The sequence below is a fragment of the Rhizopus delemar genome, genomic scaffold (assembly GCF_000149305.1).
Source record: "Rhizopus delemar RA 99-880 supercont3.3 genomic scaffold, whole genome shotgun sequence".
NCBI classification, from domain to species: domain Eukaryota; kingdom Fungi; phylum Mucoromycota; class Mucoromycetes; order Mucorales; family Rhizopodaceae; genus Rhizopus; species Rhizopus delemar.
Genome location: NW_027137829.1, coordinates 135,706 through 161,380, shown reverse-complemented (window position 1 = coordinate 161,380; position 25,675 = coordinate 135,706). Strand labels below are relative to the sequence as shown.

At 33.0% G+C, this 25,675-nt stretch overlaps 10 protein-coding genes across 10 annotated transcripts; 7 read left to right on the top strand and 3 right to left on the bottom strand.

Annotated features, from left to right (window-relative positions):
* Positions 1-812: 812 nt before the first annotated feature.
* Positions 813-1,350, top strand: RO3G_04272 (40S ribosomal protein S24; the record flags this gene model as incomplete). Its single annotated transcript, XM_067658862.1, has 2 exons — positions 813-815; positions 958-1,350. The coding sequence occupies 2 exons, from the start codon at positions 813-815 to the stop codon at positions 1,348-1,350; spliced, it is 396 nt and encodes a 131-aa protein (XP_067514963.1).
* Positions 1,351-1,574: 224 nt separating this feature from the next.
* RO3G_04271 (uncharacterized protein) lies at positions 1,575-2,401 on the top strand (the record flags this gene model as incomplete). The annotated part of the gene is made up of 4 exons (XM_067658861.1): positions 1,575-1,934; positions 1,987-2,038; positions 2,087-2,303; positions 2,386-2,401. 4 exons carry the CDS (start codon positions 1,575-1,577, stop codon positions 2,399-2,401), a joined length of 645 nt encoding a protein of 214 aa, XP_067514962.1.
* Positions 2,402-5,185: 2,784 nt separating this feature from the next.
* On the top strand, positions 5,186-5,977 carry RO3G_04270 (uncharacterized protein; the record flags this gene model as incomplete). Its single annotated transcript, XM_067658860.1, has 4 exons — positions 5,186-5,200; positions 5,252-5,534; positions 5,593-5,780; positions 5,960-5,977. 4 exons carry the CDS (start codon positions 5,186-5,188, stop codon positions 5,975-5,977), a joined length of 504 nt encoding a protein of 167 aa, XP_067514961.1.
* Positions 5,978-9,236: 3,259 nt separating this feature from the next.
* Positions 9,237-10,077, top strand: RO3G_04269 (uncharacterized protein; the record flags this gene model as incomplete). The annotated part of the gene is made up of 4 exons (XM_067658859.1): positions 9,237-9,376; positions 9,425-9,470; positions 9,526-9,638; positions 9,690-10,077. The coding sequence occupies 4 exons, from the start codon at positions 9,237-9,239 to the stop codon at positions 10,075-10,077; spliced, it is 687 nt and encodes a 228-aa protein (XP_067514960.1).
* Positions 10,078-10,362: 285 nt separating this feature from the next.
* Positions 10,363-12,229, bottom strand: RO3G_04268 (uncharacterized protein; the record flags this gene model as incomplete). The annotated part of the gene is made up of 5 exons (XM_067658858.1): positions 10,363-10,954; positions 11,019-11,280; positions 11,333-11,780; positions 11,835-11,869; positions 11,926-12,229. 5 exons carry the CDS (start codon positions 12,227-12,229, stop codon positions 10,363-10,365), a joined length of 1,641 nt encoding a protein of 546 aa, XP_067514959.1.
* A 1,526-nt stretch (positions 12,230-13,755) lies between these two features.
* RO3G_04267 (uncharacterized protein) lies at positions 13,756-14,316 on the top strand (the record flags this gene model as incomplete). Its single annotated transcript, XM_067658857.1, has 4 exons — positions 13,756-13,769; positions 13,826-14,132; positions 14,172-14,240; positions 14,284-14,316. The coding sequence occupies 4 exons, from the start codon at positions 13,756-13,758 to the stop codon at positions 14,314-14,316; spliced, it is 423 nt and encodes a 140-aa protein (XP_067514958.1).
* Positions 14,317-14,678: 362 nt separating this feature from the next.
* RO3G_04266 (uncharacterized protein) lies at positions 14,679-15,973 on the top strand (the record flags this gene model as incomplete). The annotated part of the gene is made up of 7 exons (XM_067658856.1): positions 14,679-14,726; positions 14,779-15,018; positions 15,072-15,245; positions 15,298-15,336; positions 15,394-15,516; positions 15,568-15,789; positions 15,959-15,973. 7 exons carry the CDS (start codon positions 14,679-14,681, stop codon positions 15,971-15,973), a joined length of 861 nt encoding a protein of 286 aa, XP_067514957.1.
* Positions 15,974-16,718: 745 nt separating this feature from the next.
* RO3G_04265 (uncharacterized protein) lies at positions 16,719-19,108 on the bottom strand (the record flags this gene model as incomplete). Its single annotated transcript, XM_067658855.1, has 5 exons — positions 16,719-17,414; positions 17,466-17,678; positions 17,726-17,819; positions 17,878-18,214; positions 18,271-19,108. The coding sequence occupies 5 exons, from the start codon at positions 19,106-19,108 to the stop codon at positions 16,719-16,721; spliced, it is 2,178 nt and encodes a 725-aa protein (XP_067514956.1).
* A 3,410-nt stretch (positions 19,109-22,518) lies between these two features.
* On the bottom strand, positions 22,519-23,151 carry RO3G_04264 (uncharacterized protein; the record flags this gene model as incomplete). The annotated part of the gene is made up of 2 exons (XM_067658854.1): positions 22,519-22,540; positions 22,598-23,151. 2 exons carry the CDS (start codon positions 23,149-23,151, stop codon positions 22,519-22,521), a joined length of 576 nt encoding a protein of 191 aa, XP_067514955.1.
* A 1,010-nt stretch (positions 23,152-24,161) lies between these two features.
* RO3G_04263 (uncharacterized protein) lies at positions 24,162-24,360 on the top strand (the record flags this gene model as incomplete). The annotated part of the gene is made up of 2 exons (XM_067658853.1): positions 24,162-24,265; positions 24,342-24,360. 2 exons carry the CDS (start codon positions 24,162-24,164, stop codon positions 24,358-24,360), a joined length of 123 nt encoding a protein of 40 aa, XP_067514954.1.
* Between the last annotated feature and the right edge of the window lie 1,315 nt (positions 24,361-25,675).

Genomic DNA, 25,675 nt, shown 5'->3' with positions numbered 1-25,675 from the left:
CAAATATAATATGACGACGATAGCTCAAGAGAAACATCACTCGATCATAAAAGACTGCATCTTTCCTAATAAAGTAGTCTTCATTGTTTCTTTTTCTTTCATACGATGACTACATCAAATGCTTTTTCTATTATAAAATAATTATTATCAACTGTTTTATCTTTAACAAGTTTGTTTATTTTATTTGTCTGATAATAGTATGCTTCTTATAACAAGTAGCATCATAAAGCTTTTCTATCCTGACTAACAATAGATAATGCGTCATTCAAAGAAATAAAGCATCCAACTCATTTTTATGTATTTGGTTTGATGAAATATTCAAGTCCGCATTTAACTGTCTTATTCATTGCAATATGACATTTAAAAGGAACACTTGTCTATTTCAAATGATACAACCTAAAATTGACCCGAATCTTCTCACAACTCCTCTCCCCTGTGATTTCCTCTGTCTAGACTTTTGTTTTACTTGGAAGCATATCATTCATCATGCGTTGCAGAAAGGAAAATGCATGTAGGTCTGCGGATAATATCATCTGTCTCATTAAAAATTCATTTTATCCGAAAATAAGAGGCCGAGAGTATTTATATAACGCATTAGTTTATTTGGTAAAGTATAAGGAAATATCCTATGGCTCTCGAACTTGATTTAAACACCGATTAAATTGTCCGGTCATCGATTGCCGGACATGAATCTTTACGATTTGGTGGGTGGGGGAAAGGGCATACCTATGATGTTAAAAGAGGTGTGGAAGTCCTAAAGTAAAGTTGCAAGAAGCCATTTAAAAAGACCCTTCCCTTTTCATATCATCAATATGGTAAAGATCATTCATCCATTTAAAAACAAGCATGATTTACTCTACTTGTGCTCGAATACAATGATTTATATTTCATTTGCTTGTTTTTTTTTCTTTTATTCTTTTATGGAATCCATTCGATTAACATTTTACACTCATTTAGGCCGACGCTGCATCTGTCACTATCAGAACTCGCAAGTTCCTTACCAACCGTTTACTCCAACGTAAGCAAATGGTCGTTGATGTCATTCACCCTGGACTTGCCAATGTTTCCAAGGACGAACTCCGTGCCAAGATTGCCAAGATGTACAAGGCCGAAAAGGAAGTTGTCTCTGTCTTTGGTTTCAAGACCCACTTTGGTGGTGGAAAGACCACTGGTTTCGCCTTGATCTATGACAACTTGGAAGCTCTCAAGAAGTTTGAACCCAGATACCGTCTCGTTCGTTACGGTCTTGCTGAACCTCCCAAGGGTGGTCGTAAGCAACGCAAGGAAAAGAAGAACCGTGAAAAGAAATTCCGTGGTGTTAAGAAGACCAAGAAGGTCAGAAAGGAATAAGTTCCTTTATTATTTTAGTACAATAAATCTTGTTTTATTTGTATATGAAAAAAAGGAAAAAGAGAGGAATATGTAGAATTGGTTTAAAACCAAACTTTTTTAATTTATACAACATTCTTGCACACATATAAAAGAGAAAAGAAGAAAGGAAGGTCGGGGAACAGAGGGAGATAACGGACAGAATGAGGTTTACTTTACTTTTATCAACAGCAGTGACAATCATAATGGCACAAAAATTAATTTCTATTCCTTTTAAAGCAGTCGATCGCAACAAGATGAAGGCAGCCTCCTTAATTGATGTTCCACTTGCTAATGTGGATTTGGCTTATTTGATTGATGTCTCTATAGGAACACCACCTCAACCTTTTACTTTATTATTAGATACTGGATCGTCGAGTACTTGGGTACCCGTTTCTCATTGTGGTCGTTATTGTGGGTATCCTTTACATACCCTAGAGCCTTCTCTTTCATCCACATTCAATTCAACTCACCTTCCATTCAGTGTTCGTTATGGAGAAGGTTTTTCATCTGGATATTATGCTCAGGATACAATCACTATCAATGATACACCCGTACCTGGCGTTGTAAAGTGGTTTAAATTGCTATTGTGTATATAAAGAACTCATTTGTCTATAGAATTTTGCAGTATCTGATTATAATGATGGTGAATTGACATTGAACGGGGCAGGTATGTATATAGTATGAGTTGAATACGACATATCAACTTGTTCACTAGACGGTATATTGGGTATTGGCCCTGACAGATTAAGTATGTACAATAATCCTGAAAATAAAATTATTCCGACGCTTGTAACAACGATGCACGAAAAGGATGTGATCAATCAAAAAGTATTTTCAGTTTATTTTCAACCCATCACGACTAAACAACCACGTATTAATGGTGAAATCGTGTTTGGTGGAGTAGAAGCAAAGCATGTAGTGGGTGATATAAAGTATGCACCAGTAACAAACAAAAAAGCATATACTGTAACTACAATTACCATTTTTTTATTCATCATATTAATGTGTATATAGGATTATTGGGCAATAGATATTCAAAGCATTAAAATAGGAAACTACATAAAAAGATATAAAAATGGCATTTCAGCCATGGTGGATACCGGTAATTAAGGACAATAGATGTCGTGAAATGAACTCATTTTTATTTATTTACAAAGGATCCACTTTGATATACTTTCCAAAAGAGATTATTAATATTGTGTTTAGAAACATAGAAAATGTACAGCAAGATGCTTTAGGTCAATATATTTTTCCTTGTAACGCGACAAACTTACCAAATATTACTCTTCAAATAAATAATAATGATTTCATTATTACTCCTCATCAATATCTAATCGCGAATGGAACAGTAAATTTTGTTTACTTGTTATGATTTATAGACTAAAAGCTGCACTTTCTTTTTTAGCTTACATATTCAAAAGAGTTCTGTTATACTTATATTCAAGATAGTCCACTATTTGTTGATGCTATTTTAGGCTATGGATTTCTTCAACAATATGTATCTGTATATGATTATGAAAATAAACGAATTGGGTTTGCTCAAAGGGCTTCATAATGCAGAAACTTATTAGGTTAAAACTGGGTTCATATTTTTTATACATTTTCACAAGATTTGATTAAAAAAGTCGTCAAAAAGAAATGCTCTTACTATATTTTGATTAAATGTGAACAAGATAAAGATTGCGTGCGGGTTTGAAAATTAGGATAAAGACTTTTATTCTTCACATTTGATAATTATTTTTTTCATTATGAGAGTGCTTTATACTTGCAAGCATGACTGGATTACATTGAATCAGAGCTTAAAAGTATCAAAATAAGTGGTTGAACATTTAGTAAACTTATAATCTCAGGCTGTCAAAGATGCTTCAAACAGTAATATTTATGATATCAAGTGAGACATTGCTGTCAATATGACTAACATCTGAATGTTACAATAATACAGAAATCTTTAATAACATACATCGGCCATCATAAATATGGACAAAAATATAAACTGGATAGCATGTATTAACTGCTACAGTTTATTGAAGCTATGCAAGCATTCTGCTTGGATTGTCTAACCACTGTGGTTAGCCTCTTTAATTATTACTCATATTATTTGTGCCTACAATATTAAAAAACGTAATATTGAGTATACTTGTCCGATTGTACAAATTTACTAAATGTTTAAAGGGCTGCTAGAGATCATTTTGAATGGTTGATTAATCTCAATTGGTGATAACAAGAGTGTTCAGCAATTCAGCAAAGAAGGAAGTAAAATTAAATGATGACCTTGAAGGTAGCTTTGGATTTTGAGTTAATCTTTGGTTGAATGTTGACCAAGATAACAACAAGCTCGAGTTGATAAATGTCTTGTCATTAATTCCTCGTCTTTAAATAACGTAAACACTTTACTAGTCATACAATGGATGATTTCATATGAATCGGTTCGATGGATGTGGGTATAGAACCAGATTTGTACTACACTACGGCCTTTTATCCCTCAAAATTGTGCCCACTGGAATTGGATGATTTTAAGTCAACATCAAGTTAGTTGTATACTTCAAAAGAGAATAAGTATCAAAATACAGCAGAGCTACCAGCATATTTTTGTACAAAGATTGGAAAACACATTGTACGATCGACATCGGCAATAGCCGCGTAGAACTAGCATTAAGAAATTCCAACTGATTAGCACCCGAGCCTATGTTTCTATTTCAACAAGCACACCAATGACTTTATTCATTATTAATCTCAGGTGTTATACCTAATTCTATAAACAAACGTGTTTCTACTATTCTTTATCTTGCTTTAACTACTTTCAAAATGCTATTATTCAATAAACCCGTTAGTGAAAAGAATAACTTCTTGTATGATCTAAAAGTAGGTAGGTCAGACGAGAACACAAAGACAGAAAGGATGAGAATAAATCTAGGAGTCATAGGCCTTCCTTTGGTATAAATAAAAAGGAATTGATTGTACACGTGTGCCATTTACAGAAGTAAAGCAAGAGTTGTAGTTGAAACAAAGTGTTGAAAACAAGTTGTACTTCTTTGCTAATTTATTATTATATCTCTTGGCTTTTTTAATAAAATAAATGAAATACCCTCTAGTAAAATGAGAGCAGCCAACAGGAATCCAAACAAACAGGAAGGTCTAGACGTTGCAGACAAAACCTCCGCTTAAAAATAAAAAGAAAACTCGAGCAACTGTTATGGTTATACCATTTTAAAAGCAAATAGACACGAATGAAAGTTACATACTTTGTTTTAAATAGGCTTAAAGAAAAAGAAATGTTAATTTGTTGAATATCAATTCTAATACATATGAAGCCGATTAAGCTATTTAAAAAGTCGCACTAAATTTAGTGAAACGAATGAAACATTAAAGAGCAGAGGCAGGCACAAACTTTTTTTTTAATTCAGAAATTTTTTTATCACCAACTTTATTTCTTTCCTTTTTCTCTTTCTTTTATATTATTAGTCTAATGGTGACAATTACAAAAATTGTAAGCCTCTTTTATTTTTGTTTTTATTTTTCCTTATTAGAAATAAACAAACAAATGTTTTTCTTTGTTTGACACGCATAGATAGATCGAGTGACAGAGACAAAATGGTCTAAGCTTTATGTTTCTATGGCAACCTTACAATGTATCATCATTGTAGCACTACAAGCAGTTGTATGCTATTTAAATACATATGAGGCTTCGCTGTTACCAAAAGATATAAATAATACAACAACTACCGAATCTATACCACAACAAGCAGAGGACCGCCTTGATAGGATCAAATGGGAAAATGTTGCATTTATCAGTTTCCAGTGCTGGTTTATTTATATGGTGTTTGATGCAGTAAAGTAGAAAACAGAATTTATTGGATAAAGTAGCTAATAATTTCAACAGACGACATATCAAAATACAGCAGAGATTTTGGCACTTGCTATTTTAAACGCTGTTTGTGCAATATTAGGTGCACTCCAAATATTTGATGGAGTCAAATGGCTTAAAAGATTAACAAATGTTGGATCTCCAGTTGGTCCGCTATTCACTGCTGAAAAATTAGAGATCGCGTTATCTGCAGTGCTCGTGGTGTTTGCTATCATCATGGCATTCTTGAGTATACAAATGTCCAAACAATTCGGTTGGAATATCTACAAGAAGATTGGTGCAGATGTTCAAATTCAAAGTAAGCATTGATATATATTACATGTAACCTTTTTTTTTCTTACTTATAGAATGAATAGAAATGTACAGAACATTTCAATTCTTTGTCTTATCTTTAAAAATCAATATATTCACCGGTTTCTTGGTTTCTTTGTTTTACTTGATTCAATTTGCTTTAAAGAAAGATCACGATAATTTGTGGAAGACTGTGATTCAAGTCATTGTTACTGCAATTATTTTACCAATGCTTTATTTTGCAAGAACAGCAGTAAGTTGGGTTATCTTAAATTAATATGGTGCTTACTTATATGTTGTAGGGAAGTACAGAAAGTAAACTGAGGATGATTATCTTTATTACATTTCAAATTATAGAATTATTTCACTTTGTACTCATTCTTGATCAAACATTCCAGCCTAATGACTATTGGTACACTTGGATTGTATTAGGTAATGATCTTGACATAACGTATCTCTCCCTGTAAACTAATGCATAATTAGTCTTTATTGGTATTATATTGAATATGACAAGTAGTATATTAGGCTTTATTTGCATGCGTAACTTTAAAAAAGGTTTAAAGCCTTTTGTTCAAAGAGGCAGTAATAAAGCTAAAATGGACATAGAAAGCAATGCTTTAAAAGCAAGAGATGAATGGCAAATTGATGAAGATTAATACAATAAAATTACTTGTTTGTTCAATCTCTCCAATTTCGATTATTTCATTCTTATGAATTTTTTGGCATGCAGATAATCACTGTTAATTTTGTAACAATCAGCGTTGATCAAAAGTCGTAAATCTGCCTAAATTGAAGAGTAAAAACATGTTATTTATTCGCGTCTATTCAACTTTCTTTATTTTCTGTTATGTTTTGTAAAATTTAATTTAAAATTTAGCTTGCTTAAGAAAGTAAATAATAGCATTATAAATGAATTTAGCCATACTGTATATGGTTACATTGTGTGGTTGCCTGTTTTTTGAAAGCTTCTCCTGCAGCAGATAAATCTGGACAAATGATGAAGATTTGGTCACAGTTCTTGAGTTTGGTATAAAAGCTTGAATCTGTATATTTCAACAGCAAGCTCTTTTTGGTTCAAAGCTTCCGTGTCACTCCCCAAGACTATTAACCAATACCTCAATTTTTAGCTGTCTCTGTTGCATATCAAATTTGCAGCTACTGCTTCTATCTCAAGTAAAACAACTTTGTTGATTCAAGTATTTGATGCCATTAGGTTCATTGAATACTCTTGTGTAAATAGCTAGGTCATTTCTTCTTAGCCTTATTAAGGTCAACCCATATTCATATTAATAGTTTGAATTAGTTAAAGAATTTGTGCTTTTTGTATTAACTCTACCATGTTGGTAGTCAGCCATCTTTGTGCCCAATGATACCAGTAATGATACGGCTTCCTTCTTGTTTCGTGACAAAGATTCCGATCAACGTTCAATGATTTATAAATGGTGTTATCCAATTTCAAATATTTCTTATGAAGTAAATGTATTCATGAATGACTGGTTACTGTTTTACTTGGCAATTTGAGACTTGCTTAACGTTGATAGCTATTAATTATGCCTAGCAAGCAATCTCTTATTCCTCTTTGTTGAGAAAATATAGCTGATAGAGATTGGTTCAATATATTAAATGGATCCAAACTTAAAACTTTGACTATGTTTGTTATATTTTTTTTTCTCTTTGCTTTCTTTTTGTGTGAGCCCGCTTGCATTCAATCAAAAGAGATAAAAGAAAAAAAAAAAAAGAAGAAGAAATGCTTATTTGTTGACGTCTTTTTTCTTCTATTTGTTGTTGGGTTTGTATCATCGTCAACTCTTTCTTTGTTGATGTGGCTGAATTTGCATTGTGATACATGCTATTATATGTCATTTATTAGTAAAACAAATAATGGTTAAAATTGAATGTTGACTATAGTCAATCCTATCGCTTAATTCATTATCCATCGTTGAGTAAATTTGATTAACTCATACCAGTTTTTATAGGAGGATTGATTCATTTAAAAAAGATTATATATGAAATCAAAAAGCGAGTAAAACTATTCTTGTTTGTAATAATCAATTGAACAGATCTCTTGTTTATCCCTTTACTCTTAAACAACTTTTATAATAAAGCAAAATCTTTATTTTTTTGATTCTATATAATAAGTTTCGAATAAAAAAGTGCTAGTATGTCCTTGAGTCCCAATCTAGTTTCATTTTGGTAAGTAAAATTTCTAATTATCGGCCAACATACAAAATAAGGAAATATTATGTTGCCTACATAGCCTGCCTACAGGTTATAGAATCTAGATTACTAATTATTTAAAAAAAATCTAAACCGATGAATATAGGCATTTCATTTGGAAAGAACTACTTCTTTAGGGAATAAGAGCAGGGCGCCAGAAAAAAACATTTTTGGCGTATTGATTGTTTATTGCTTCAGGGCATTTTAGGAACCTTTTTGTTTGTATACTTTTTTCATTCAAAAAATAGCCCTCCTTTTTTTTATTACAAACATTAATAGATAAGCTGCATCTTCGCATGAATCTTGAATGATTTTTTTTGGAGCAAATAAACAAAAAAAAAAAACATTAATTGTAACCCTAGGAGATTTATTCCCCTCTCCTTTCAATATAATATATTCTTTTAATTGGATTGAGAAGGAGAGATATTCAACCAATGTCGATTGTTAGGAGTATACAAGAGGAGAGAGAGAGAGAGAGAGAAAGAAACATTGAGTTGAAAGGAAAAGCAATTAAAAGCTAATTTTTGTAAGATTAGAAACACTGTACTACAAACAAGTGTTGTGAAATGTGCTACGATAGGGGCAACATATCATTTTATTTGTGATCTTTTACTTGTCAACTTTCTTCTCGGAGAGTGTTTGTGCACGGTGAGGGTAAATCGAGACAAAAGTGCTTCGAAGTGTTCCGAATTTTGCTCCGAATGCAAAAAGTTTTTTCTTTTTTTTTTTTTTTTTTTTTTTATATATATATAAATCAATAAATGTCTCTCTCTCTTTTTTGATGCTTTGATCGACACATATGGGATTTATTCATTAAAGAAAGCGAACAGACATCGGAGTCAGTAATGAAGACCATGCAACGAACATGTGAAACATTGCGACACAAACGCTCACGATCGATGACAAAAGGGAGAAGGAAGGGCATAGACATTCATATATTAATTATGATTTATATAACAAACCATGTTACTCATTCCCGCATATAAAATGAATAGGAGTGAAGGGGTGTTTGAGGGAGTGACATCTTTATTTATTTAATAAGCGCGATTATCCTTCAACTTCAATTATAGCACTTCCCCTTTCCCCTCTCCTTTATACTTCTAACGCGTCTCTATTTACAAAGAGAGAGAAAGTGATAGTGTACAAAAAAGCTTTTTTTTCTTTCTATTATCAGGAGAAAAAGGGATTAAGCAGAATAATACAAAGAGAAAAGTTAGGGTTTTCTCTTTCTCTCTTTCCCTCTCTTTATAAATAAGCACATTGAAATGTTTACTTCATCTTTTTTTTTTCTCTCTTTTCATTTTTATTCCTTCCTCTTTTGTTGCTTCTTTATATTAACTATCTTTTTTCGTTGTCTTGACAACTGAACTAAAAATTATACAAAAAAAGCTTATTTTTATATACGAATTATTATATATACGACTTACAAAGTCTCCAAGCGAGAAGAAGAATTGTAATATCTATACCCCTTAAACATAACAATAAAGAAAGTATGGAGATATTGGAGCTTGTTCATCAAGAAAGTTTACCTAATTTTGAAAGACCATTTGAATGTGGATTCAAAGATTGCAAAAAGACTTTTGGTAGAAGATCTGATCTCGTTCGACACTCTCGTATTCACACCAATGAAAGGTAGAGCAGATTAAATAAAGTTTATTCTAGTTTCTAATGGATCAATAGGCCTTTCAAATGTCGAGAAGAAAGCTGTGGTAAAAGCTTCATTCAGGTAACATTCAAATCCAATTAAATTACTAGCATAATTATCTAATTTTATTAAATAGCGCTCTGCCTTAACCGTACACCTACGAACTCACTCTGGGGAAAGACCGCATGTATGTGAACATCCACATTGTAATAAGAGTTTTAGTGATAGTAGTTCTCTTGCCAGACATAGGTAACAGTTAAAGCCATAAAAAAATTAAAAATGTTCATCGTTTGCTATTAGACGAACTCACACTGGCAAAAGACCTTATAAATGTCCTTTTGATGACTGTTCCAAAAGTTTTGTTCGAAAGACAGTATTAACGAAACATATGAAAAGGGATCATATCACCAACGGCAAAAAGCCATCTGTACAATGGCAACCTTTTATAGAAGAACGACGAAAAATGATGCTCAAGGAGCAGCAATCGTGTGCTTGCACAGGTTGTATTTATTCACCTCCTACCACGCCTGCATTATCAGAAAGTACTTACTTAAGCCAGGATGACACCTCAAATCCTTCTTCTCCTACCTATGCATTTCAACAACCACAATGGTCAGAGATCGTATTACCCAGTTTAGCAAGTATCATTTCTTCCAAGGAAGCATGGTCCGCTAGATTGTACTACTGAATGGCTTTTGATGGTTCATTTTTATTTGTATATGTAGAAAATTTTTAAGCTCCCCTTTCCCTCCCAATCTCTCTTTTCTCTCTCCTTAATCTTTAAGCAAATTCCCTTATGAACAATTTTTCTTTGTACATTTTATGATTTTGCATGCAATTTTATTATATGCCTTATTTTTTAATTCATTTCAACATTTCTATTTCCCCCCCCCCATTTTTTTATTTATTATTACCCTTATTATTGAATAAAAACTATACACGTAATATTACAACAAATCATGGTAAAGCTCAATTATTTTTTATTGTTTTTATCCGACACTTTAGAAATACGAGGACGTTTAATACCTCGTTTCAATTCTTTCTTTAGCTTTTGAGTTGGATTCTTCATATTCAGCATCCAATCAGGCACATCACATCCAGACTCCTTCATCACATTCACCACACTCTTCATATAGGGAAAATCATCTTGTGTGTAATACGTCACAGCCTCACCTGTACGTCCCGCACGACCTGTACGACCAATACGATGAATATAACTTGCGACTGTTTGAGGGAAATCATAATTGATGACCAAGTTAACGCCTTTGAAATCAAGACCTCGAGCCATCAAGTCTGTCGCAATCAAGACCCAAATTTTGCCTACGCGGAATGAATCAATAATTTTGTCTCGTTGGGCCTTGGTTCTATCAGAGTGAATCACTTCTACATTAATTCCATCGAATACAAGTTCGTGAAACAGTTCTTTGGCTCGATCAATCGATTGAACAAAAATGAGGACAGGTGGTTTAAGGCCCTTTTGAATGAGTTGACGAAGGGCAATGCGTTTGCCTGCTTCTGTTCCTGTGAACAATAGTTCTTGTTTAATGGTATCTGTAGCAGCATTCCTAAAGCAGAAAAAATGAATAAAATGCGATCTTTGGAAATTTATGGGGGGGTTTTTTTTTTTACTTTGCACCGATGACAATACGAATTGGATCCTTCATAACACTTTTTGCTAATTCTTCTACATGAGAAGAAAAGGTGGCACTAAACAGTGATTTTTGAATCGTGGTAGATGAACATGCAGCAAAAATTTCATCTGTTTGATCCAAAAATCCTTGATCTAACAGTTTATCGGCTTCATCTAAAACCAAATGCCTAACAGCACTCAAATCAACCTCTTTTTCTTTAATGGCATATACAAGTCGAAGTGGTGTAGTCACCAAGATGTCTATGGAAAATTTTATCAGAAAAGAAAAAGCATTTACTGATTTTTCTCTTACCAAACTTTTGTCTTGATTCAGGTGTTTGTGATTTATCTGCTGCTGTAGCCTTTGATAGCACATTAATTCTTAACTTCGTATCTTGTGCCAATATAGTTGCTTCTCTAGCAATCTGCTGTGCCAATTCTCTTGTAGGTGCAATAATCAATGCACGATAACTAGTTTTCTTTTCTGGCTTTTTCAAATCTTGCAAAATGGGCAACACATAAGCCATAGTTTTACCCGAACCTGTGGGAGCACAGGACATTAAGTCGCGGCCCTTGAGCATGATAGGGATCGATTGCATTTGTACAGGTGTAGGCGTTGTGTATTTCACGTTCATCAAATTTTTGTAAAGTTTAGGTTCAAGATTGTATGCGGGTGAAGCTAGATCTTCAAATGTTCTAAAGGGGTTGGGGACATCAGTTCCGTAAATTTTAATTTTGTTTTGTTTTCGAAATTCTTTGGCCTAAAAACTGGTGAGTTTTTTCTTTTTTTTTTTAAGTTTATTATGTATATATACCTCTTCTACAGTCTTGAAAATGGTGGTCTTTTGTGCTAATAATCAAAATAAAAATGAGTCCATATTGTAAGATCTTTTGCTTTGAAAATACCTTTCTTTGATTTGTTCTTCTTGTTATGATTGTCATCGCTGCTATCATTCTCATTACTTGAATCAGAATCTTGTTCATTCGTTTTTTTTGATTTATTTTTTGTGTCAATAACTGTATGTGTTGTCTTAAAAAAATCAATTTCATCAAGTAATTGAGAACGAACAGTAGAATCCATAGCTGCTGCATTTCGCTTTTTTGATTGTGTTTGAATTGCCTCTCTTTCTCCTTCAAAGATCTTGACATCATGTTTAAATCGGCTCTTATCAAATTTGGCACCACTTCCTAATAAATGAAAGAGATCCATTATGTGTATATATGTGTGTTGTCTATAAAAAAGAAATTCAATGGATTGAAATGAAATGGCAGGAAAAAAAAAAGAAAATGATATAAGCCACATTTACTATATAAAGTAATAATTTTACCCAGTATATGGCCCGTAGGACTCAATGGTACTCACGATTTTTTTTTACCTCTGTCAAAATTTTATAAGGCAATTTCCTTTTCAAGTATTAATGAGTCCTACCACTTCAGAAATGAGAATACTTATTAAAAAACTAAAGCATTCACCTGTCAGGTCTCATCGTAACAGGTCCTAATATTGACTTTTCAAAATCGAACTTTTGACAGTGGAGAGTAATTATCCTATTAGTATATGTGAAATTAATTGGATCAGAGCAAATTTATTTCTATATATGGAACAAAAACGATTTAAATACTGGACATTTGGCCTTGATACTCTCCAATGACCTACTCAAGGATATAAACCCATTAAATAATTCATTTAATTTATCTAACTGAAAATTTATTAAATTGTAATGGCATTCAGCTTAATATCAGTGGTGTAATATCCTTGTTAAATATGCAAAAGTCATTTGGAACTATTCAGGGTCTCCATGTTGTTTAATAATCATACCATAGTGTATATGATCACAATTATATGCAAACATTTTGTTTTCCTAAGATTTTTATCTTTTTCCTCAGAAATCCTACTTGTATCATTTCATATAAAATCATATATTACAAAGCATAGCCAAGAAACGACAAAATACGTTCTTTTTTAGGTTTATCCCACACCTCTTCCAGTAGAAAAATACTCGTTGAGCCAAGTGAAGATCAATGAAACGTGCTGATACATACTTTATGAATTAAACAGAATTAAAAAAAAAAAAAAAAAAAAAAAAAAAGGATTAAAATCCTTTTAGTTTTTCTAGTAGAAAGGAGCAAAAAATAAAATCATTTTTTCTCTCAATTGAGACAGACTATTTATTTGATAGTTGGGATTAAAGCTTTTCTTGGGTTAATTATTTCCAACTTTGATACCAATTCGCTCAAGACATATAGTTTGCTTACTTAAACCTGTTTCGGAAAGTCGTTATTTTAAAATAAAGTTGTTTGGATTAGTCTCACAAATAGAGATGCATTTTTTAAGCATCTTTTTATAGGTATTTCTAAAGTCGATCAGACAATCTTTAATATTTACTATGCTATACATAATAGTCTATCCTTTATATTAAAGTTGATTAAATAAGGCTAAAGTGATAGAGAGAAAAAAGCCATGTGATGTAAATTAATTCTCCGATATCTAAGTTTATGTTTGCATGAGAGACAGAGAAGCGAGTGAGAGAGGCCCAAACCAACTAAGGAGCTTATTTTTTTTGTTTTATTTTTTATAAAAATTCCTTTATTTCTTTTAAAATGAACTCAACCATGCTGAAACATAGTCAGACCTATCTACGTAATTCATCCGAAAGTAATAATAGTAGATATAATAAACGCTTAAGTAGTTGTAGTCGAACAGAACTATCTCAACTACATGAAAAGAATTTACAAATGTTAAATAACAGGTATATTAGAGAGAGAAGGAAAGTCGGTTTTAGTATAATGCTAATACATATACTAGTGCTATTCTTCAAAAATTATCAGATAAAGGAGCTAAATTAAGGGAGACAAATGAATTGATTGAAGCTTTATTGATTGATGAAAGAACAGCAACAGCCCAAGATACGATTACAGTAGATAATACACAGACTACAAGTCATTGTCCTTTAACAAGAAAACTAGAAGCCATGTCCCTGTTAACTGCAAGACAAGGTGCAAGAAAAAAATCGGTTGATTTAGCAAACCAACAAGCCTTGTACCACAATCATTTACCCAAAAGATTATTAAAAATCAAAAGAAACCATCATCACCCAATCGAATTGGAGAAGGTAAAAATACTCTTATTATTGTGTCATACATATTAACAGTGTGATATTATACAGGCTAAAGCGAGAATGTTAACTATGGACGAGTCATTAAAGTTACAAATTAGTAATGTAAGTAGTTTAGCATACTCATATAATACTTGTATACTAATAGCACTTGCGCAGCATGAGGATACTTTTGATGTAAATAATCCAAGCTTACATTTATTAAAATCATTAAAGTAAGCTCAATAATGCATTCATTATTATTTTCCTATTGACATTCGCTCTATAGTTTGTCCGTAAGTCAAATACCTCAAAATGATAATAATCAAGAATATGTACTTCCATTGGAAGAAGAACAAGAACAGGAGTCAATACACTATAATCATGACCCAATGATAGTTGATTAAATAAATGACGTCGTCAATTTCTTTTTCTTTTTCTTCCTTTCTTTTTTGTTTAATTTCTAATCAAAATAATCAAAGAATGGGTAAATTTCTCTAGTTAAAGCGCAAAACAAATACTTATACGGTCATAGATTACCAAAAGGCAATGTTAGAAGAGCTTATGTCTCAATATGTTGATGTAGACAATAAAGATTTTTGGGATGAAAGTGTAAGTATTGAAATACGTTGTACTTTAACAAGATGCTAACTATAGTAAAAAGGTATGTAAGCACTATCTTGTGGATTTCTGTCCTAATCAACTCTTTACCAATACAAAATCTGACCTTGGTGCTTGTGATAAGATTCACAATGATCGTCTAAAAGATAAATATCAAAAATCGGATAAAAGCAAGTATCCTTACGAAGCTGAATTTTATGACTATCTTAATAAACTTATTTCTGACTTGGCACGCAAGATTCGTCAAGGCAATGGTCGATTGAATGTCCAATCCGATGAAAGAGTACGCACAAAAATGTCTTGTTTTGTATATACCTCATTAATATAATTGTGTAGTTGCTGGAAATTAGAAAGGAAGAAAGAGAGGAAAAGATGGTTTTATTGGATGTAAAAATTAAAGAACTATTACAAAAAGTAGAAGAAGCTGGCGAGGAAGGTCGTGTCCAGGAAGCAACTGATTTACAAAACCAAGTTGACAAACTTCAGGCAGAATTAGAATTAGTCAAACAGGTATATAGAAACATGTAAGCGTATTTAAACAACAATACTAATGAACATACAGAATAAAGACGGCCTCAACCCATCTGAAAAGCGAATGGAGGTAAGTTAAAATTAGGATAAATGTAAATAATTACTTTGAACGTGGTTTGATTTTTAGGTATGCGATGTTTGTGGAGCATTTTTAGTTACAAATGATTCTTCAGATAGGTTGGAGGCTCACTACAGAGGTAAACAACATCAAGGTTTCTTAAAAATTCGTGACAAGATTGAAGAATTAAAGGTAAATAACATGACAATATGTTAAGAGATTGTATTAACACCTTTGCTATAGCAATCCCGTCAACAACAACAACAACGTCCTCATACTAATTATTCTCGCCAGCGCTATGATTACCATGACCGCCGAGATGGAGGTAGGCATAGAGATTACCGTCGTTATTCTGACCGTGAGCGCAGGGATAGATATCACTATGATAGACGTGACCACGATGACTTTGCTGGTGCCATAGAAAGTTACAGTAGAAGATCTCGCCAAGATGAATATCGTTCTCCTGTAAGAAGGTCTCGTTCGCGATCTCCTGTCAAAAAATATCGTCATGACTAAGTAGGTGATTTTTTGTATTTTCCCTTTTTCCCTTTTTTATGTTTGATAAAAAAAACATCTATACTTTTAACCTTACAATAAACCATTTGCACTGTATGATGCACTTTATGTTTCTCAGTATGCTAATAAATAAAAAAAGGAGCCTCCAACTTTTGAACAATGTGAATATCCTGTTCTACAGCCAATAGGATTGAATTTTTTTTTATTGATTTGATGATTTGTCCCTTTCAAGCATAAATTTTCTGTTCTTGTAGGGCATGTTGTCGTTTATTGCTGCTGTAAAATATTCTTGATCATCATTCATTGTAAATATTTATATATATATATTTTAAAAAAAAAGAGGAAATCATGTGTTAGAGCCTTCTATACTATTCACTAGAATTCTTCCTTATAGGTGACCTATTATATTTTTGTAACAAACTCATCCCGACTTCTTCTATCTCATTCACAGGGCACTTTTCTTATCCACTCGCCTATAGCAAAAACCTTTGATCTTCAAACTACTCATATAACACAAATAGTACGGAAGGATGAGTAGTCTACAACGGATTTGGCATCATGATTTATAAGTTCATAAAGGCAAATATTATTTTTAGTAAAGCTGTCTTTATATAAAAAAGAGATAAGGGATGTTCATGAAAACAGTACATTATTTATTTAAATAAAGCATCATTTGAATTATCTATATTGAACTTATATGAGAGAACAAGCGCTTGTTATCAAGTCTTTTTTAAAGCAAACAATTTAGAAAAGTGAAGAAAAATATACAAATGAGCTATAAGCTGTAAGGTAATCTTTTATTGACGAGAGAAAAAAAAGATGAAAAAGGGGAGGAATATTTTTATACAGTAAATCACACAAAATCTATTCATGTTGATTTATAAGGTAAAATTGGCAGATTGTCTGATATCACGGCTTGATGCACCAATGTGAAGAGTGAATTGGCCAGTAGGGACAACCCATGAGCTTGACTTTGTGTCCCAAATACTGAGCTCAGTCGCCTCTAAGACAAACTTGACCGTTGTCTTCTTTCCCTTCTTGATAAATACCTTTTCAAAGCCACGAAGTAATTTAGGTGGTTCTCCAGCATTTTCAGGGAAACTAAGATAAGCCTGAACAACTTCAGCACCATCGAGAGATCCGCTATTTTCGACAGAGATAGAGGCTGTCACCTTGGCTGATTTGTTATGACCCTTCTTGGCCTTTACCTTGAGATTACTATAGGTAAAATTAGTGTAGGATAGACCGAAACCAAATGGGAATTCAGGAGTGATGTTTTGAGAGTCAAACCATTTGTAACCCATTAATAATTTTTCATTATAGACTACATTATCAGCAGGATCGGGCTTGACATTATAATCAGAAGCCTTTTTGGCAATGGTGTATGGAAGGCGCCCGGATGGGTTGACTTTACCAGTGAGGATATCAGCAAGGGAATTACCTGATTCTTGACCAGGAAGACCAGGCCATACAACTGCTTTAATATTAGGGTGATCAATCCAAGGCATCAATACAGGACCAACAGAATGAATGACAACAACAGTATTTTTGTTAGCATCAGCAACAGCATTGATCTAAGAAGATTGTATAAGCTATTGTCTAAAATATGAAGAGTTTTATCTTACCAAATTATCACCATTATGCCATAAAGAAATATTGTTACGATCACCAACATTACCATCAACATTTATATATTCCTCACCAGAGTCAGAATTGGAGAATACAAATGCAACATCAGCATCCTTTGCTGTTTTTGCTGCAGCATCAAGATCCCAATCATCCAAGGATTGCTTGTAGCTGACTTTCTTGCCTAAAGCATTCTTAATACCAGTGATGGGCTAAATTAAAATCAGTAAAAATCCATAAATGAATAAAGCAAACATACATCAATGAGGTATGGAAATCTAGCAGTACCAGATCCCCAACCTTGAGCAAGTGTTCCATTGCTACATCCATGATCATCACATGCATTGATACCACTACAAAAAAGAAAAAAGATTAATAACCAAATAAAAAACATCTCAGAATCCGTGTTACTCTGGATTATTTGCAGCATCGCTTCCAATGAAGGCAACACTCTTCAGTGATTTCAAGGGCAAGATACCATCATTTTTCAAAAGTACAGTTGAAGCAGCACCCATTTCACGCACCAATTTGTAATGATCATATTGAACATTAACTTCGGGGGAATCTTTCAAATGAAATGAGTCAAGCGTAGTTTCAGGGAAGTTGCTGTCTTGTTTAAGCTTATACCAAGTGGCAACAATACGGGTAGCCATATCTGTGACACGTGACTCGGAGACTTTTTTATCGTGCACAGCATCTGTCAAGTTCTTCCCGAAATAAGAATCATTCGAATGGAATGTGATGTCACCTATAGAATTAAAAAAAATGTTTGTATAATTTACTATCATTAAAGCTTCATTTTACCTGGCATGGTCATATCAAGCCCGTTATTTGCAGATGGGACGGTGGACATGGTAGCCGACCAATCTGAGTGTACAAAGCCCTTAAAGTTAAGTTCACCTTTCAAGACAGTGTTCAAGAGATAGTCATTTTCACAAGCATAAGTACCATTAGCTCTGTTGTAACTACACATAATAGAGCCAACACCTGCCTCAATAGAACGAGCAAAGGGCCAAAGATAAATTTCATGTAAAGTTCGCTCATCCACATCTGAAGACCCTGTTTTTCGGTTGAGCTCTTGATCATTCAGTATATAATGCTTAGCTGTAGCGACAACACCTTGGCTTTGGATACCAAGAACTGTCTCAGCGCTCATGACTCCAGTCAAGTATGGATCTTCGCCTCCTGCTTCCCAACCACGACCGCCTTCGGGAGATCTCATAAAGTTCATTGCGGGGCCCAAGAGGACGTGTACGCCTTTTCCGCGAGATTCTTTACCCAAATAAACACCTCGTTCATATATAGCCTTACGGTCGAAGGAGGCTGCAGCATTGATACCAGAGACACCTGATGTGACGTTATTGGCAAATCGAATACCAAGAGGAGCATCCTGTAAACAGAGAGAAGGAAAGTCTGGATCTGTAATTGCATAAGTATTGCCCACGCAAGGACCACCTTCCCATCCGATACCAGTTGTGATATTGACTTTTTGTTCAAGAGACATTTGATCCACCAGCTCTTTGGCTTTAACATAGGCATCGTCCCATGAAAGGGGATCTATCTTGGCTTCAGTAATTTGAATAGCTGTATTGGCCGCCAGTAGGACTGTTACTGCAATAGCAGAAAGAGATGGAATATACATAATGTGTTAATGAAATGTTTCTGAAAAATAAATTTGAAAAAAGTGCCATCACCTTTTATACTACTTTTTTTTTTCCAAGACAATGAAGTAATGTGGTAGCATGAAATTACTCATATTTTTTTACCATTATCCCGAACATTGATCTGGGAGAAACTGGATGTGTGGAATGGCCCGCTGAAAGAGACAGAGAAGATGGATTAAAGTTTCTCATAGAAAAGAAAAATAGAATTCAGTTATATTTTTGGTTTTCCCATCATCAAATGAGCAAGCAAAATAATTTGTATTGCTAACATGTCACGAAATAATATATTAGTAATAGCAGGCCATTCTGTAGTGTTATATTCATGAAATAAGCAAAATATATCTTTTGATTGATTCAGTTACATTCAAAATTTGACAAAGCAATAATTGAATAACAAATGCCAATGATGATGCAAGATGTTATCATTGCTCAATAGTTTATATGGACATCCCCAACATCACTTAGCTTTGAGTAATTTAGTTATTAAGTTTGAAAGCATTGTAGCACACTAATCCAAAAAAAGAGCAAATACTCTTTTCTTAAAGGATTTTCCCTTTTCCCTTATTTTACCTTGTACGCGTTTACGCGCCAGTATATCCACAATATATCTCGGGCCGAATGAAAAACGATTTTCAGAATTTTCCTTTCAAGAAATATAGAAAAATGCCATCATTAAGGGAAATCCCAAAATTGTCTATTTGAAAGTAGAGATTTTCTCCCTTCCTTTCAGTTTATTACCTGGAGATGGAAAGAAAAGGATAAATGGCTTTCTCAATTTTCTTTATGTAACACTAAATGGGATAGTTTCTTGTGACTTATTGCTTTTCCCTGAACAGATCAATCAAAGTACTCCGACACGCACGGGGGTAATGCCAATTAAATTATGATCCCTCTTCAACGAAACCATGCATTTTATCCTTTATAGAATAGCTTGATTTGGTCAAACAGTCAAAATGATGACTAAAGAGCCATTACGGTTGGCATTATATAATTATTGCTTTTAATTACTTGTTTTAATCATTCAGGGTTTTCCATGTTGCACAGTATCTCCACCAAGGAAAAGTCAGGTTGGAATCATGCGAAAAAATACAGACGGGACATAGAATAAAATATGAATACTTGTACTTCAAGAAACAAAATATTTTACTTCCTTGGATCCAGTAAAAGGAAAGTATGACGAATAACGTAAGCTTTAGTGAAAAAGATTTTAGAGATACTCTAGAATTCCCAACTGTGTATAAACCTAAAATGAATAACAAAGCTAAAGCTTTTTTCTTTTCTTTTTTTTATATCAGCAATACATAATGGAATACCTGATGGTGAGACACCGAATATGCTTATGTAAAATCATTTTAGCAAAACTGCACTTTTTGCTTATATCTAAAATTTGAGCTCTCTTTTAAGCACAGCTGTCAATCTGATTCATATGGTCTTTTACTTTTATCCGATAAACTACCGTTATACGATTGCAAAATGAAAGAAACACGCAGGAAATATCCATAAAATGATAAAATTTGAGTCTGCAAGTGTCTATAATGAAGATTACATTCTCAACTTGAGTGGATTGACGTGATATAGCGAAGTATTTCATAAACATTTTATAACTATCCGAATAGAAGGAACTGTATAACTATGTACATGGATGATTGTATATACGAATACATACAAAAATGTGTTACTTGACAAACGTCAGCTGATATAAAACCACCTTCCCAGAGAAATATATTCATTTTCCCTTTGTCTTATTAGTCAAGTAAAAAAAAAAAAAAAAAAAAAAAAAAAAAAAAAAAAAAAAAAAAAAAAAGTTCCCATACAACTTTTTATTCTTCAACATGAATACAATCATTCCATTTCCAATATGAGCACTTTCTGGATTTTGGTTTAGATCTCAAAAATAAGTATCTTTTTACCAATTAAACCAGAAAACTAATTGTTGGTCTACGACAATAATACTACTGGCGAAATGAAAACAAAGGATGTGGTGGCGGCTCGCCCTTGGTATTACTGTTGGCTCTAATATTTTCCCTACCTTCGCTACAGTCACCAAAAGTTTTGTCTGTATGTCTTCTTTAGTATGAAAAATTATCTTTTATTATTTATTGTGAGAATAAAGGAGTAGTTTGAGAGCTTATATATACTTGGGATTGATTGTATGATCTTTTTTAAATAAACTTGTACTTTATTTAATTATGATCTTGTATCAAGGCTTATATTTATCAATATCAAATACAATCAATTGCTGTTCTACAGCAAAGAATACAGATGAAAAAAATAAAGGCTTAATAGAGTTGTGGGGAAAAGAATAACAAAAGCATTAGAGTAATTTACAAAAGTATGTTGCTTTTATATGAAAAATGATCAATAAGCATGCTGTAGATTGAGTTTAAAAAGGAGGGAAACGAATTCATAATAAAAGGGAAGACAGATGTTTGTTATTTGGATGACACTGACTAGCATGTTCAATTGATTACACTCTGTTTCTCTTGGTTCACGCCGCTCTCAGACGAGTGGCTTGTAGTACATTTTATAAATAAAGTATTTATTTACAAAAAAAAAAAATGTTATTTGGAGACAAATCAAGAGTTTTAAAACAATAATAAAATTACTATATCCATTTCATCGTCGTCTTCACCTCTGAAACAAGGTTTATTAATCGCCCTTTTACTTCTTATTTACAAAGCCCTTATAACACATAGTTGACCTCAACAATGCAAGAGGACAATCTCCACATAGGAAATATGGACGAGTCTTCTGCTAACGTTGTAAAAAAAGAAATCATCAGATCACGTCCTGCTTATTACAAATTTTCATACGAAAACAAGGACATTATCACGCAAACTGTGTTAGAATATTACAGAATAATGCAGCTGCTTAGCATTTGAAACCATTAGGCTTGGTTTAGATTCAATTTTGTACTTAATACAATCATAAGATACCATTCAAAAAAAAAAAGTGCTTCACACAACATTTCGGGAAAATAGAACACCTTCTATGATTTTACTAAATCATCTTTCCAAGATTTTTCTTACTACTTTATAGTACTTACTCCATACCAATTTTGCAATACTATTAATAATTTTTTGCTCTTGTATATATGTATATCCCTTTTGTTCCTTACTCTAATTTGAATAAATTTTACTGGTACATGTCGATCGTCGTTGTATAGATATGCTGTTGTTATTTTCGGATACTGTTTCAAACATGACATTAAGCCAAAAATTTCAGAAAGCGTTCAGATTGGGAGTAGAATGACTGTAGTAATGATGCTAGTCGTCTGAGGTATTAAGTATTTATAAGAGTATTTCTCACTGAAGAAATACAGCACACATCACATCAGATGCATCCATTCATTGCTTTTCTTTTTATTATCATTATAGTTCATGTTTATTTAAAATATGAAAGGTATAATTCTATAGCAGAGCATTAGCAAAAATGAACAACTTTTCTTTTTCTTTTTTTGTTATTACCTGTAGGTTTCATACATGTATTGTTGATAATCTACACCAAAACGATCAAGCATCATTTGTTCTTCTGCTTGAATTCGAAGTAAATACACACAAATGATAGGCATGAAAATAAGCAAGAAAGAAATCCAGTTACCAAAAATGATTGCAAAACCGGTCCATGCTATTAAAAATGCACAATAACCAGGATGTCTAATGGTTTTGTACGGCCCGTCTGTACAAATGTAATGGTCATCAGTAGTAGACATGGAACGAAGATAAAAGGGGTTTGTCAAAGTTGTCCAACGCAACAAAACAATGGCCATCAACATCAATGGTAGTCCAACCCAACTTATATAGGCAGAAGTCGTTGTTGTATCTCCTGCATCAAATAAAACTACAAAAAGTAATGAAAAGACAATGACCAAGAAATAAACGATAAATAAAAGTCGTGTTGTGCCTCTGTCATCACCCGCAGTTTCTAAAGTGGTCGTTGCTCTGCGAGATTCATAATGGTATTCAACATAAAATAGAGACGCTAATAAAGTATAAGCCAAAATCAACAAAATGAGTGACATTTGCTTTTTACAGAAAAAAAATGCCCAAGAGCATCCCTTCTTTTTTTTTACGGATGAAGTAAACTCCGAAAATAAAAGTAGAGAAAAAGAGGTTGGACTAACTGTCATGTACACAATAGAAGGCACCTTACTATAAAAGCTTTTTGGAAGACTTGTAATAGGCAGAAAATGCCACAACTTGGATAGTGTGAGTGTATTAGCGATGTGCGTCCTATCACAAAAGGAGAGTTGGTGCTGTGAATGAATGTTAACCGAGCTTTCAAGCTTGTTGATGATTTCTTTATAGAATATAGTTCGTTGATCGGTATTGAACCACATTGAGTATTCAATATACTTGACGTAGTCAATTGAGAGTCAAAACACCTGAGTCTATTATGATATATCAGTTCTTTGAGTTCTCGATTGTTGAATGTGGAGTCACCGGCTAAGAAAAATGCTATTTACCTGGAATAATTTACTTGGAGTTAGATATACTATTATATACTTTTAGTCGCTCTTATAGTTCTAAAAATTCTTCCTTATTATTGATAAAGATTAGTATGTCGTCTGTGTAGGCTACTAATTTGATTAGACTTGGTACTGTTAATTGCAAATCAGAGTTAGACCTCTTAGCTTTAAGACAGTAGCCACTGATAATTTCATTATTAAAAATAGATAGTAAGAATGGTCGTATTGCAAGGTTGAAAGTTATAGGTGAAATCGAGTCTCTTTGTCGTAGTCCGTGTAGTTGTTGTATGCTGTCAGGCTAGGATCCATTCACGTTGACTGAAATTAAATTGCTAAAGAAAAGATTGCGGATACACTTGATGAATATACATGGGAAGCTAAACCTTTTTAGTACTTTACGCAAATATTTAGGATGAATACAATTGAAGGCTTTTGCTTGATCCAAAATGACCCCTAAACTTTCTGACATTGATTTTGATTTGGAAGCATCTTCCATAGTCAACCAACAGGAAAAGCCATGATCTCTTATAAACTTATTGCGCATTAAAGCTGATCGGTAATGAATGCTTAACTTTGATGAGGTATCCATGATCCTGCTATTCATGATTATTGTAAAGGCTTGCAATCTGTATTTATCGGTGAAATTGGTCACCAGTTGCTTAATCCTGTAAGATCGCTAGTCTTGGATAAGAGGACCAAACAATTTTATTGTCATGATCTTGGAAAAATTACCTTATTGATAGCGCCATTGTAAACATCTAGGACTAAAGACTTGCAAGTATGATGACCAATGATCAATTTCAAGGTTTTATAGGACAATCTATCCATACCTAGACTACTTTTATGGGAAGCTCTTCTCGATCTGTATAGAATGTCATCAAACGAAATGTTGCTGACTATATGCTTAGCATCGTTTGATGATACCTGTTTGTTTATCATGCGTAGTATTGATTCAAGATCATGATGATCAATTGATTCTGAAGAGTAAAGTGTAGAATAAAATTGAAAGATGCATCAAGTTTTGTTTTAATATCCAAGCATTCCAAGCCAATTTCTGAATGAACAATCTTGGTAATATTTTGCTTGATGCTTCTTGATTCGACTTTTTGTTGAGATATCCGGCTGATTTCTCTTTGTTTTCTATGCATCGTTTACCTGCCCTGAAGATATGTATTTCGACTATTTCAGTTTGTAACTTTGGAAGTTTATTCTCAATTTCAGGAAGTAAGATATGCATTAGGTTGGGTTGTCGGAGTACCGTCTGAAGATATCATTTTTTTTTGACTTTGGAACTGCTTGATCTGTTCATTCCTCCATTTACATCTATTTTTGCAAAAGATTTGAGTGACTCTTTTAATCATTTTCTTGAGAAGATCCCATGTCTTTTGAAGAAAATTGTTATATTTAAAAAGCCCCAAGTAAAGTAGTAATCCCTTATGTTTACGTGAATTCCATAATTTTTCAAACAAAGCCTAAAATTTATTGAGAGACAAACATCATTACAAACTAAACAGGAAACTTCAAGCCAAAGTACTTCATACAATTTTAGTGTATAACGGATTAAACCAAGAGCTTTAATATTCTCTAATAAGCTTTTGTGAGATTCTTTTTGTTTTTATTTTTTTACCAAAGGCCATTACATCGATGGCGAAAAACGAAAAGAAAAACCTTTATATTTAACTTCAATTTTTTGAACATATTTTTCTTGATCCCTGATAAAGCTAACATTTTGGTGAGATGCCACAGATTTGCCCACGCTTTTAATTAATAGTAGAATTAGCAAAGTTTGTTACGAACCTTGATAAGTTGTAGAGCTCTCGCGCCCATTTATGAAAATTAATGCATCAGAAGTCATAATAAGGATGATATACTATGTTTTTAATATCGTATGACTGTAGTTCTAATCGTAAAAGATTGTCGTTTGATAAAGATATACTCAAATGATGAACATAAATAAACGAAACGAATATGGAGGTTTTCCTACTGCTCGAATGATACAGATACATTTTTTTTATTAACCGATAATAGAAAGTAAAATTGATGTTGTGTTTGGTTATCATATTTTTGGTACTATTTT